At 45.6% G+C, this 14429-nt stretch overlaps 1 protein-coding gene across 3 annotated transcripts in view; it reads left to right on the forward strand.

The window, feature by feature from the left end:
* LOC144756180 (E3 ubiquitin-protein ligase TRIM39-like) overlaps positions 1-14112 on the forward strand; it is a 472432-nt gene extending 458320 nt beyond the window's left edge. For all 3 annotated transcript variants that reach the window (XM_078645771.1, XM_078645770.1, XM_078645772.1), the window contains one exon: positions 13553-14112. In XM_078645771.1, coding sequence (XP_078501897.1) covers positions 13553-14076 — 524 coding nt within the window. In that variant the 3' untranslated portion in view covers positions 14077-14112. The remainder of the gene's footprint in view (positions 1-13552) is intronic.
* The last annotated feature ends 317 nt before the right edge of the window (positions 14113-14429 follow it).

Consider the following 14429-nt stretch of genomic DNA (forward strand, 5'->3'; position numbering starts at 1 on the left):
CATAGAAAATGAAACCATTTTCAACAAAAAACTGGCACCGTGCCTTTAAGGCAGCCATGACCCCAGGCTTCCCATCATGCCTCAGGGGTGACAGTTAGGTCAATTGTTCTTTGCATAACCCTGAAGACAGGGCTCAACCACAAGATTGAAAAAGTACCAAATCTCATTTACCTGGGGAGGCGGGTGGGTTGCTTATGACTTTGATGAGGATACCCCTGAAAGAGAACTAGGATTACAGGTAAGTAACTGATCCTTCTCTTCCAGGGGATCCTCATCAATAGTCATAAGCACTGAATAGAATAGCAAGCCCATAAACCACCTGCAGGAAAATGAGAAGTACATGACCCAACCAAGCAATAACAGCCAAATAACTCAGCTGTTAAACAGATTCCCCAGGGAGGCCTGGCCCACCTGGGTATCTGCTCTCGTGTCAGAATCTAGACAGTAATGTCTGGTAAATGTATGGACAGACCTCCAGGTCGCCGCTTTACAAATCTCAGACATGGGCACATCATGTAGGTAAGCCGCCGTGGCCACTCTACCTCTAGTGGAATGCGCTTTAGGAGTAAAAACCAGAGGTTTCTGCGCCAATTGGTAAGCAAGTTTGATACACGAAACGATCCACCTGGAAATGGACCGTTTCGATGCTGCATGGCCAGTTCTGATCGATCTGTAGTTAACAAACAATTGATCAGAATGTCGAATAGACTTGGACCTGTCCAGATAGAACTTTAAAACCCTTTTCAGGTCCAAAAAGTGTAACGCCCTCTCAGCTGGAGTAGAGGGATTAGGAAAGAAAGTGGGTAAAGAGATAGACTGATTGACATGAAAATCTGACACCACTTTCGGCAGGAAAGAAGGGTGCGTTCTGAGCACCACTCTGTTCAAATGAAAAACTGTATACGGTTCTTTAGTACATAGGGCCTGAATTTCGCTCACCCTACGGGCTGACGTAATCGCTACCAAAAAAGCAGCTTTCCAGGAAATATGCTGTAAAGTAGCTTTATGAATGGGCTCAAAAGGTGGGCCCATCAACTTTGATAGTACTAGGTTCAGCTCCCAGGGAGGAGAAGGAGGCCGTACAGGAGGGTAAACCTTTTTCAGACCTTGCAGGAAATCTTTTACTGCTGGCAACTGAAAAAAAGAGGTTTGTGAAGGTGATCGCCTATAAGCAGTTATAGCGGCTAAATGCACCTTAATGGAGTTAAACTTCAAACCTGCTTTAGCAAGGTATAACAAGTATGGAAGAACTGCTTCTTCCTGACTGTTCACCGGATTGTGACCATTCTGCACGCACCACATATAGAACCTCTTCCACTTGCATGCGTAAGAATGTCTTGTGGAAGGACGTCGTGCTTCTCTCAGAATGGACATGCAGTCTTGTGGCAGCACTAGATGGCCGTACTGAATGACCTCAGGAGCCATGCTGCCAAGTTCAGTGACGGAAGGTTGGGATGGTGAATCCTCCCGTTCATCTTCGATAACAGGTCCGGCCTGCATGGAAGCCTCTTGTGAGGAGACACTGACAGGTGAAGGAGGTCCGTGTACCACCGTTGCCTCGGCCAGTCGGGGGCAATCAGGATCATTGTTGTGCACGAGTGGCTCAGCTTGCTCACCACCTTCGGGATCAGAGGAAGGGGTGGAAAGGCGTACACAAATTCCCCTGACCAATCGATCAAAAGAGCATTCCCCCTCGTTCCTGGTCGATAGAACCTTGAGGCGAAGCTTGGGCATTTGCTGTTTACGTCGTCCGCGAAGAGATCTATGGAAGGACGACCCCAAGACTGGAACACGTCGTCTAGCACTTCGTCGTTGAGAACCCAGTCTTCTCTGTCTTCGAAGTGCCGACTTAGTGCGTCCGCCCTCACGTTCTGCTCTCCTGGGAGGTGGACTGCTTGAACAGACAACTTGCGAGCCAGAAGCCAATGCCAGATGCCCTGAGCTTCTAGTGACAGAGTCCTTGAGCGGGTTCCTCCCTGCTTGTTTAAATAGTACATAGTGGTGGTGTTGTCCGTCTGTACTAGAACCACCTCTTTCTGAAGCGAGGGAAGGGACGCTTTGAGAGCCAGGTGGACTGCTCTCAACTCCAGCAAGTTGATGTGGTAGGTGCTTTCCTTGGACGACCACAGACCCTGCACCTGAAGAGGACCCATGTGCGCCCCCCAGCCTTGCAATGACGCGTCTGTGATGATCGTTTGTGTAGGAGGAGATTGATGGAAGAGAACTCCCACTTGCATGTTCTGCTTCTTCGTCCACCACTGGATGGATGATCGTGCTAACTCCGACAAAGTGATCTGATCGTCCCAGCGATCTGATTGCTGGTCCCATTTGTCCTCCAGATCCTGCTGAAGAGGACGCATCCAAAGTCTGGCGTTCGGTACTAAGAATATGCAGGAAGCCATCGATCCAAAGAGGGAGGCTATCTTTCGCACTTTCTGAGTCCTGTTGCGAAGAACTTGCTGGCACTTGAGTGCTATTGAAAACTGTCTCTCCTCCGAAGGAAACACTTTTCCTACCTCGGAGTCTATCAGAGCTCCTAGGAAGTGAATCTTCTGAGTGGGATGGGAGACCGACTTCTTGTCGTTGACATGCAGGTCTAGACGTTGACAAAGTTCTATGCATGTCTGGAATTGATTTCATTACAAGACCGGAGGCTACATTATGCAATAACTTTTATTGCTGCTCAAGATATGCAGCCCTTTAAAGTGTAACCATTACATCATAAATAAAAACATTCCACAGAACATAGACGAGTGTCATAGCAACCAGATAACTTCCTCTTTTATTCGCTGCTCACAGAAAGATAAGTACTGCTTCTTCCTTTCTCCCCCTCTGGGGTATTTTATATGAGAATGTACATTGTTTTTTAATTGATTTCTCTTACAGAATTACCTTATTAGGTAGGTAATAGACTTACTCATTCTATTATATGTAATAATAGTCTTACTCATTCTAGTATATGTGATTAACGTTTTATATGTCCTGGCCTTATTATTAGTAGCCTAATAATTGTCTCTGCCTTTCTTCGCTCGTTTTTGCTACCGGACACTGATCGTTAAATACGCATCTTTTGATGTAAGCAGTTAAGCGTTCACTTCATGAGTCTGATCTGACATGGCCCAATTTGAATGTTTCCTTCGAGCCTGAGAATGCTCCCCGGTACTCTCGCCGTCCTTAGGAAGCGTTAACGGAACATTTATGGAAATAAACAGCTTACTTAGGAGGTCAGAAGCCATTCTTCGGAGCTCGTTCTGACGCGAGCAACTCTGACGCTTCTTCCGCCTTCTTCTCGTGACCCGCTCGCGGAAATGAGCGCCTCACGGACCGGCAATACAAAAATTTCAGCCTATTGAAGGCTCAAGCTCTAGGGCGTCGTCGGCTCGCGCTGTTCGTTTCTATGTCAACGCACAGCGCAGGGCAACACATCGCATTACAACGGTCGTTGTTTGTAAAACCAGTACTCGTTTTCTTCTTCGTTAACCCTGGGGACCAGAATTTTGTCGGTGAACCTTGGATATAGGCTTATCTATTGATTGAGTCACCCTTTTAAGGTACACATTGTTTTACCTGCCATTTAAAACGCTGTAGAATGGCTGAAAGGTCTAATGAAGCCTGTGAAGCCCCTCTTACAGAGAATTCTCTTATGAATCTCTTTCAAACACAACTGAAATCCTCCCTAAAGGAGGCAGTTGAGGCGGCATTATCTAAAAGGAAGAGAGATATTCCTCGGGAGAATTCGATTTCTTCAGATGAGGAAGACCCTCTCCCCACCAAGGGTGGAAAGGTTCTAAAAAAGTCTAAGCATCTTGAAATTAACGGTAACCCACGCGGTACCAATGAGCAAGGTGTCCCAAGCGGCACAAATAGATCTGGCGTCCTCAATGGCGCAAAAGCTACAGGTGTCCTTCACGGCACAACTAGACATGGTGTCCCTTGCGGCACAAGAGACGTCATCCTCTGTGATGATGATGACGAATATATGTCCCCTAACGATAATTTTGATGCTGATGAGTTCATTTTTGATCCGTCAGAAAAACTTGACGACTTATTGGGTGATGATTTGACCCATCCCTCCACCTCATGTTCTATTAAAGACCCCTCTGGGGCGGAGATGTTCAACCCTTCAAATATTACTCACCCTAGAGGTTCTGACTGGTGGCCTCTTGACCACGTAGCTAAATTTATTAAACTTTGGATCAGGAAGCCCCTTGAGAGGGACTCACGGAACCTAATGAAATCGGAATGTCCTAGACCATTCCTTGACAACAAAGCTAGTTTGACCCCTATACTGGACCCTGAGTTACTGACCTTTCTTTTTAAAACCGGAAGAGACCCTCGTAAGGGTATCGAACGCTGTCTTAAACAGTGTCAGGATAAACTGCTGGACACCTTAGGCCCTCTGGCGAGAATCCTAGATCTTGCGGAGGAATCCTCTATTAATGGTACTCCAGTTGATACCGAACTCTTGAGAGGTTGGAGTCAACGTGCCTTATGCCTCCTTGGAAATGCCAATGCTAGCCTCACAGCCAAAAGGCGTAGAGGAATCCTGATTAGGATGAATCCCAAATTGGGGGACCTAGCCAATAAAGACGTTGAGGGAGACCCTAATGGACTCCTCTTCGGAGACTCCTTTGTCAAAGTTCTTGGTAAATACGTATCTACCTTCTCTGCTTTTAGCAGAGCTCAAAGTAACATGAGAAGGATGTTTGGAGGCAGACACATTTTTGGAAGGGCTGACAGAGGAGGGCCAGCTGTCAGCCGAGGTTACAACAGGTCCTTCTACTATCAGAACCAACGTGGAAGATACTTCAGAGGGAACAATTCCTTCTTCCCTCAGAGAGGACGCAACTACCGCAATCGTGGAGGTGGAAACAACCGGGCAAAGTTCCAAAGTCAAGGAAATCAAGGTAAGAACCCCTCCTTCTGGTTCTTCCCTTCCAAAGGTAGGGGGGCGACTGGCTACTTTCAGCCAGAATTGGCTATCAATAACAAACAATGCATGGGTTCTAGAAACAGTGAAAGGTTTCAAAATAGATTTTGTTTCCATCCCTCTCCAGACCTCACCCCCCAGAGAATTAATTCTAGACCAGGATCAGTCAACCCTAGTAGACGAAGAGATTCGTCAGATGTTGGAAAAAGGGGCAATTTTCATTGTATCCAAGGCCGGCCCCGGTTTTGTAAGCACAATTTTCCTTGTGAAGAAAAAAGACAAAGGTTGGCGCCCCGTAATAAATCTCAGACTCTTGAATTCCTTCCTCGTATACAGACACTTCAAGATGGAAGGTATCCATCTTTTGAGAGATATTCTTCAAGAGAGAGATTGGCTCATAAAGCTAGACCTGCAAGACGCTTACTTTACTGTCCCTATGGATACCGATTCTCAAAAATATCTGAGGTTTGTATGGAAAGGTATAACCTACCAGTTTCGATGTCTTCCTTTCGGCCTTTCTTCAGCTCCTTGGTGTTTCACCAAGATTCTGAGACCGGTCGTTGCATCTCTAAGGAGAAGAGGAGTTTGTTTGATTATATATCTAGACGATATTCTATTGATGTCCCAGAGTCAAGAAGAACTTCTTCTCAACATGAGGTGGACTGTAGACCTTCTGGAGTCTTTAGGCTTCATTATCAATGTAGAAATATCAGTCATGACTCCTGCTCAAAATCTAGAATTTTTAGGTTTTCAAGTGAACACGTCCTTAGCCCAACTCCAACTTCCCTCGAAGAAATTGACAAAAATAAAGAAGGAGGTCTCTTATGTTTTATCAAAAGATTTGGTCAGTTTAAGGGAACTAGCAAGAGTAGTGGGTCTCTTATCATCATCCATCCAAGCGATCTCTCCACGACCACTTCACCACAGAGCCCTTCAGAGGTTGAAATCCGCGGGCCTGAGGAAAGGTCTTTGGTATTCAGACCACATTCCCTTATCTCCAGAAGCTCGAGCCGACCTTCTTTGGTGGCGGAACAACCTAGACAGTTGGAACGGGAAAGCCATATTTGGGAATACGCCGGACCATATTTTGGAATCCGATGCGAGCAATTTCGGCTGGGGTGCCAGATTGGGAGATTTGGAAACTGGTGGGAAATGGTCCCAAGAGGAACTATCTCTACACATAAATTGTTTAGAGATGATGGCGAGCCTGAATGCTCTTATGAGTTTCAAATCAATTTTGAAGAACAGTGTAGTCTTGATCAAATTAGACAACTTTACAGCCGTCTCCTACATCAACCGTTTAGGAGGAGCGAAGTCTATTCTATTGGCAGATCTGGCCAAGAAAATTTGGTATTTCTGCTGGGACCAGAAAATTACGTTAAGAGCGGAATTCCTTCCGGGCCACCTAAATACCAGGGCGGATTGGAATTCAAGGTTTCTCAGAGACGCAAGCGATTGGAAGTTGAATCCTTTGATTTTCAGGAAAATTCAGGACTTATGGGGTCCATTCGAAGTAGACCTCTTTGCCAGCAGACTCTCCTTCCAAATAGATCGCTACTTCAGCTGGAGACCAGACCCATTTGCCTTGGCAGTGGATGCTCTTCTCCAACCGTGGAACACTCTCAGTTGTTATGCCTTCCCTCCTTTCACTCTAATCCAGAGAGTCCTTCTGAAAGTTCGTTCAGAACAATGCCGAATCGTCCTAGTTACTCCTTTTTGGAATTCCCAAATTTGGTTCCCGGGTGTAATGGAATTGGCCATGGAAATTCCCCGTTTCATTCCAGGGAAATTGGATCTCCTTCTGGGTCTAGAAGGAGACTTTCATCCTCTTCTCTTAGAAGGAAACATGAACCTTCTTGCTTGGAAGATTTCAGGGGTTCTACAAGATACTCAGGCCTTTCAGGGCAGGCTAAGAACCTTTTGGATGAATCATGGGCTCCCGGAACAAGGAGAAGATATACCAGTGCTTGGAAAAAATGGTGTGGTTGATGCATGGAACGGAATTTGGATCCCGTGGAGGCACCTGTAGTGGATGTTGCTAATTTTTTAGCAGACCTTTTTAATTCAAACCTTTGTTATAGAATAGTTAATTGCTATAGATCGGCAATTTCTGCAGGTCATTCCTTATTGAACGACTTTTCTATTGGTACCGATCCTTTGATTCGTAGGGTAATGAAAGGTATAAGACTTAAACGTCCTCCTAAACCCAAATATAGTTCCTTGTGGAACGTTAATGTTATTTTTGACCTTTTTTCATCCTGGCCGGACAATTCTCTCCTTACAAGAAAACAATTGTCCATTAAACTAGCTACTTTACTTTGTTTAATCTCTTTCAGGAGAGTATCTGATGTTAAAGCTTTAGAAATATGTAACAGATTTTATTCTCCTGATGGAGTATTATTCGAGATATGGAAAAGAACCAAGACCATGTCTGAGAACATATTTTACCCTTATTTTTTAGACTCTCCAAAACTGTGTGTTGTAAGTTGCATGAAAGCATATGATCAGAAAATGAGTATCTTTAGACCTTGTAATGAAAATCAATTGTTGATTTCTTTGATCAAACCCTATAAGGCGGTCTCTTCTGCGACAATTGCCAGGTGGGTAAGAACTGTTATGTTTGAAGCTGGAGTAGATTTATCTAAGTTCGGCGCACACTCTTCTTGTGGCGCTATGGCGAGCAAAGTATTTTGGGGTGGGGGATCCCTTTCTGATATCCTGAAAGCAGCAGATTGGTCTAATGCATCAACTTTTGTTAAATTTTACCTTAAACCTGTCGAACATGTGAGCAATGTTGCTTTGAGAAGCTTTGAACTTGCATAATGTAGCCTCCGGTCTTGTAATGAAATGTCGATTCTCCAATTAGCATGCAGAGAGAATCTTGATTTCATTAAAGACAACGGAGGCTGACATTATCCCTCCCACCACTCCCTGGTGGATGTTTTATTAACTGTATCCTTGGACTTTGATTAATATGTCTTTTACATTTAATCTTTTCTACCTTCCGGAACAAGTATTACTCCTTTTGTCCTTTTCCTTTTCAGATTCAGCTTCTTTATAAACCTCTTAATTTGATGATGGAAGATTTTGAAACTTCAGTCCTTCCCTTCGCAGCTCTAAGAGGAAGTTATCTGGTTGCTATGACACTCGTCTATGTTCTGTGGAATATTTTTATTTATGATGTAATGGTTACACTTTAAAGGGCTGCATATCTTGAGCAGCAATAAAAGTTATTGCATAATGTCAGCCTCCGTTGTCTTTAATGAAATCAAGATTCTCTCTGCATGCTAATTGGAGAATCGACATTCCTTACATTGTCTGGAGTTGGACCTTTCAACAGCCAATCGTCTAAGTATGGGTATACGAAGACTCCCCTGCGGCGTAGAGCTGCCGCCACCACTGCGACACACTTTGTGAACACTCTGGGGGCCGACTTCAACCCAAACGGAAGGACTTTGAACTGGTAGTGAGAGGTCCCCACCCGGAACCGAAGGAATCTTCTGTAATCTGGTCGTATCGGGACATGAAAATATGCGTTCTGAAGGTCCACCGAACACATTCAATCCCCCTTCCTGAGATGTGGATATATTTGGTGAAGCGCCAACATGCGAAATTTTTCTTTTCGTACATGTAGATTGAGTGTTCTCAAGTCCAGAATTGGCCTGTATTCTGCCATCTGGCCCTTTTTTCTGACCAGAAAATACCTCGAGTATACTCCTTTCCCCCTTTGAGCCACCGGTACCCTCTCGATGGCTGATTTCTCGAGGAGTGTCGCTACTTCTTTCTTTAACATTTGTAGCTGGTGGCTTGATGTTGACATCGGAGGAACGGGTGGAGGTAGACGATGGAAACGAAGACAGTACCCATTCTGCAGCGTAGACAACACCCATTGATCTTTTGTAATGGCCTGCCACTCTGTCCTGTGATGCGCAATGCTTCCCCCCACTGGAGTGGACAACGGCGCTGGGGGAAGTGAAGACTCATTGCTTCTGCTGAGACTTATTGAAGTTGTTGCCTTGTCGCTGATTTCCATTTCCTTTGGAATTGCGCTTGCCTTTGTATTGCGACTTTTGTTGGCCTTGCTGGTTCTGGCCCTTCTGCCAGTGAGGGGTTTGAACCCTCTGCTTCGAAGAGCCCTTGTTGTCCGAACTGAACTTCTTCCGGATTTCCTTTTTCTTTTCAAGCCCCACAGCTTTGAGGGTGTCTAACTCAGTTTTCATCCGCTGCATCTCCTCATCAGCACTCGCACCAAAGAGAGACGTGCCCGAAAAAGGAAGATTTAGAATTCTGGCTTGAGCCTCGGGTTTCAATGCCGTAAGGCGCAACCATGAGGATCTCCTCGCTGTGATTCCATGCGCATAACCATGCGCAGCCAACGTTGCCCCATCTGCCGCCGCTCCTATAATCTGATTGGAGACTTGACTGCCCTCCAACAGAACCTCCTCAAAGTCCTTTCTATCTTCCTGAGGAAGTTTTTCAGAAAACCTCTGAAGTGAGTCCCACAGAGATCTATCATATCTGCCGAGCAGCGCTTCCGCATTGGAGACCTTGAGGAAAGAAGCTGAGGTGTTACAAACTCTTCTCCCCCATGAGTCTTGCACCTTGCTGTCCTTATCCGGCGGTACCGTGGATGAGGATGCTACCGCATTGGATTTTCTTGCCGCCACATGATTACTGAATCAGGCGGGGGATCAGACTTGAGGAACAGAGGATCCTCATCAGGAGGATGATACTTCTTGAGAATCCTCGCTGGGACGGACTTCACCGTTGCCGGAGTCAGGAAGACTTCATTCACTGGGTCCATTATACCCGGGACCAACGGCAACAAAGGTTTGGGTGTCGTTCTGTGCTGTAGGGTTTCAAATATGACCATCGTCTTGATCTGCGGAGCAGTCATAGGCACTCCTAGCTTCAGGGCTCCCCTGCCCAAGATGTCTTGGAACAAGAAAATATCCTCAGTTGGAGATATCCTCGAGCGTGGACTGTTTGTCAGGGTCGGAGAGTAATCCCTGTGAGATCGGGTCCTCGAAGAACTTGAAGAGCTACTGGTCCTCCTGGACCTAGATCTTCTACTTGAGCGCGTTCTAGAATGAGATCGGTCTCTGTGACGAGATCTTCTATTACTTGAGTGCCTAGAACGAGACCGATCCTTGCGGCGGGTAGCCTGGTCTCGATACGCCTTCAGCCGATCTGCCGTCTCCTTGTCCTTGGCCCAGTGGTGAAGAGGACTATACCACCTTGGGGAAAGACGAATAGGAGGAGATTTGTGTGTGGGATCCTTCACTGGTGAACGTGACCGTGGAGGCTGATCCGCTTGATCCTGTTGCAATCTTGCAGGGGACTTGGACCTCTCCCTATCCGAATCGCTGTTTTGTCCATCCGAGGATCTGCCACTGCGAGATGCTGAAGAGGATGAGGATAGGCTCACTAGAGATCTAGAGGAAGACCTCGACCGAGATCTCTCTTCTGCGACCCTCCTTCTCTTGGCAGGAGGATCCTGCACTGGAGATTGTCCCACCTCCGCAGCCGATGCTGATCCTGGAGAACCTAATTGAGGCCTTAGGACTTGAGACTGGTCCAATGGTTCACCCTCTTTCTCCTGCAGCACCTGCTTCAAAGGCGACCTCTCCTGTGACCTTGCAGGAGAGACGTTCACTGGCTGCGAAACGCTCCGTTCCCTGGATCTCCGCTGATCCATCAACGGTGGCTGTATCGACGCCGAGCGCCGAGCAGATAGACGCTCTCTCGACGTCGACCGTGGTTTCCTCGACGCCGACCTCGGGTGGCGATGACTGTCCTTCAGCATAGAGCATCTCGCCGTTGAAGGCTGTCTACTCGACGACGGCTGAGGCTGCTTCGACGCCGATCGCCGGTGCTCTGTCGGCGACGGGGTGTGCCTCGAGGCCGAATGCCGCTTGTCTGAATGCGACGGAGGCTGCCTCGACGTCGAACGCCATTGATCGGGCGTCGACGTGGGCTGCTTCGACGTCGATCGACTATGTGTCGACAGAGGCTCCCTCGACGCCGAACGACCATGACTAGTCGTCGACGGAGGATGTTTCGACGCCGAACGCCGGTGGCCAGGCGTCGACGGAGAATGCCTCGACGTCACAGCATGACGATGCTGCTTCGACGTCAGGTGGCTCGCCGTCGAACTCTTCTGCTTCGACGGTGACCTATCCCTCGACGCTGTCTGTAGCGGAGGTACCTTGGATGTTGACGCTGAAGACATCTTCGTCGCCGTCGACTGCTTCTCCAACGCCGATCTTGACGCCGAATGTGAACCAGTCGAGGCTTCTTTCGACGTCGACCGCGCCTTCCGACTTTTCTGCTTCTTGGGAGATCTTCCTCTCTCAGAAAGCCCATAAACACGAATCCTCTCACGTTCTTTCAGAGTTCTGGATGATAAAACTTGGCAGTGTTCACAGGTTTTCGAGAAATGAGAGTCTGGTAGGCACAGGATACACACTGAATGAGTGTCAGTCTTGGCCATCTTCCTTCCACATGAAGGGCATTTGTCAAAGAGTGAAGGCATCTCTGACAGAAAAATCACCTTTTTTAAGCCTAAAAAAGGTAGCAGTAACACCCTAGGTCAAAAAGACGTTGAGTGAAAGCAAAAAATTGTAGGTAACAAGAATATTTTTTGACAAAAAGCCAAAAAGAAAGGTGTGCTGTTTCACCAGGGTTCTGACTGAAGGAGCCGGAAAGAACAACTGACCTAACTGTCACCCCTGAGGCATGATGGGAAGCCTGGGGTCATGGCTGCCTTAAAGGCACGGTGCCAGTTTTTTGTTGAAAATGGTTTCATTTTCTATGCTATTGTTTTGCAATGCAGCCTGAGGGCTAACAATGTCTATTTACAAGCAATTTTCAGGATTTATGAGTGGTCTACTCATTAAAACACAAAGTTCAAAGGTTATTTGACCTAATGTGTTTTTCTTTTACTTCCTTACTAATTGCAGTGCATGTATATGTGTTTACATTGTTTTAGCCTCAGTTATGGAGCTGCATTGGTGTGAGAAAAATAATATATGTACATACATATATGTGGAGCGAGATATATGTGTTTTTTACATATATATTTTTATATTGTTTCTGGGGTCCTGCACATGGGCGGGAATATTCAGTGCTTATGACTATTGATGAGGATCCCCTGGAAGAGAATTATCGAGGGTAAATTTACCAGGAGTCACAAAGCAGGATCTAGCTTAAGTTTCGACTTGGTACTCTACCAACCAATCAGTATAGAATAAATGGGATTAGTCCTTAAATAACAATGCTCTGCGCTAGTATAGTTTTGGGGGAAGTGGTACAAGCACACACTTTTTGATGCTTTGCACTAAAGTTGTGAAAGCTCACAAAGGTTGGATAGTTTTGAAATTTAGATTACAAAAATGAGTGATCAGTTGCTCTATGCAGAGGTCGACCTACCTTTGTATTTGTAATGCGGTAGCTCCATACCTGGATAGCATTGCGCACATAGAAAGGCAATATACATAATATTGGAGTAGATTACCCCTTGCAAGTTGCCAGACTGAATGCAAGAAAAGTGAGACTTTGACTGTTGTGTATTATTTTGAATTAAGATTTTAATGCAATCTTTAGCAGATAAAGGGAAACGGTGATCTTTCCGTCTTCATTTTAAATTGATTACTATATTTATATTCTGGGGACATTTTTGCAATGAATTGTGAATGTATAATTGTAAGGCTTATAACTTATTTAAGTTGTTATGGCACAAGCTGAAACAAGAAAGCTTGATTTGATTTTGATAAAATGTGCATGGTAACCCCTTGTTCTTATTTCCTTAACACCCTGGCTGTGGCGCGAATTCTGCTGCTGTGCTGGACATTCCATGCTTGGGCGTGGTTCGGACAGCCCCCGGCCGTCTTGCGCACACACCGCCATGACTCATGTGGGTTAAACAGCAAAATAGTATTGCTTTTAATATGATGAGGCAGGTGTGAAACCTTGATTGAAAGATCAGCACATTTTTATATTTAAATTCTTATTCTCTTCTGCACGATCCAGATGTAGACAATGTTGGATAGCCTTCAAAAGTACAAAACCTGCAGAGGGAATAGTTTCTATTATACTTACCTTCAGTTACACTGTACAGAATCTTTAGTGACACTGTACCTCCACTTATAGTTACTTAGAAAACATGTTACTGCCTGGGTTGGAAAATTAAAATTCAAGGGGCCCTGCCTGAGCAAGGGTATTTTTTGTGCTGGGTGCTATTGCTGCTAGCTGCTACTAGGTGGCACTGGTGCAGCTCCCTGTAACATGTGTGATAACATGACATTAATAACTTTTTGTAGTCCTAATAGCATATGTCAAATATATATATTCTAAAAGGTGAACAGATAATCCATCATAACCAATATTACCTGAAGGAATGCAAATGTTTCCTCTCTGTTCTCACATCACAGAACTTTCTCGCTCACTCATTTCCCTCCCTCCTGTGATTTACTCCTCTGTCTTTACCACTTTCACTCTTTCTTTCTTTTCCTCATTCATTGTTGACTTCTTGGTTTACTGCCCTCCTCCAAATATCACTGTTATCTCCCAGCATCCCTCTTGCTTCCCCTCATAACTTCCTTTTTCTCTCTTCCCTGCTAGTGGACCTGATGTTGGATCCAGAAACTGCTCATCCATCTATCATTGTATCAGACGATCTAAAGAATGCAACATGTATGTTGGAGAACGAGGATTTACCCAACACCCCAAAGCGCTTTGACACCTCGCCATGTGTCCTGGGCACCGAGGGCTTCACTGTAGATATCCATTTTTGGCATGTGGAGGTGGATTTTTCATCGAGCATCTGGGCTCTGGGAGTGGCCACGAAATCTGTGCGGAGGAAAGGGCCACTATACCTAACGCCAGAGGAAGGAGTGTGGGCACTGGAATTTGATCAAGACCACTTCCAAATCCACACCTCTCCCGAATCTTGGGACCAACTACCCCACCATGGAAATGTGAGCTGCATCGGTGTCTTTCTGGACTGTGACTGTGGGCAGGTCTCGTTCTATAGTGCTGACACCATGTCTCTAATCCATACGTTTAGCCACACTATGAATGAAGAAGTCTTCCCCTTCTTCTATCTGGGCTCCGAGGGTGTGCACTTCACAATGTGTCCTCCTTAAAAACCTATTTCAAAATAAATTAAATTCTGAGTCTTGGTTGAGGCTGATACAGTGAGAGAGCAAGAGTGTATGGCATGGCTCTTAAGACTTGTGTCATTGTGACCTCAGCAGATCTAGAAAACAGCTAAGCTATGGCTCACTAAAATGTAAAAAAAAACGTTTTCTCTATGTAGAACGATTAAGAAATTCCTGAATTTTGACTTGGATAAGGAAAGTTATGCACTTCATAGAAAATATTGAATATTATATATTTGTGAAATTTCTCACTGCAACTAAATACAAGCATTGGCAAGGCCAGTACCTCTTGGCATTTCCAATGCTTTGGGTTAGATAGCTGCTGCAAATGTGTGTGC

The sequence above is a fragment of the Lissotriton helveticus genome, chromosome 5_1 (assembly GCF_964261635.1).
Source record: "Lissotriton helveticus chromosome 5_1, aLisHel1.1, whole genome shotgun sequence".
Taxonomy (NCBI): Eukaryota; Metazoa; Chordata; class Amphibia; order Caudata; family Salamandridae; genus Lissotriton; species Lissotriton helveticus.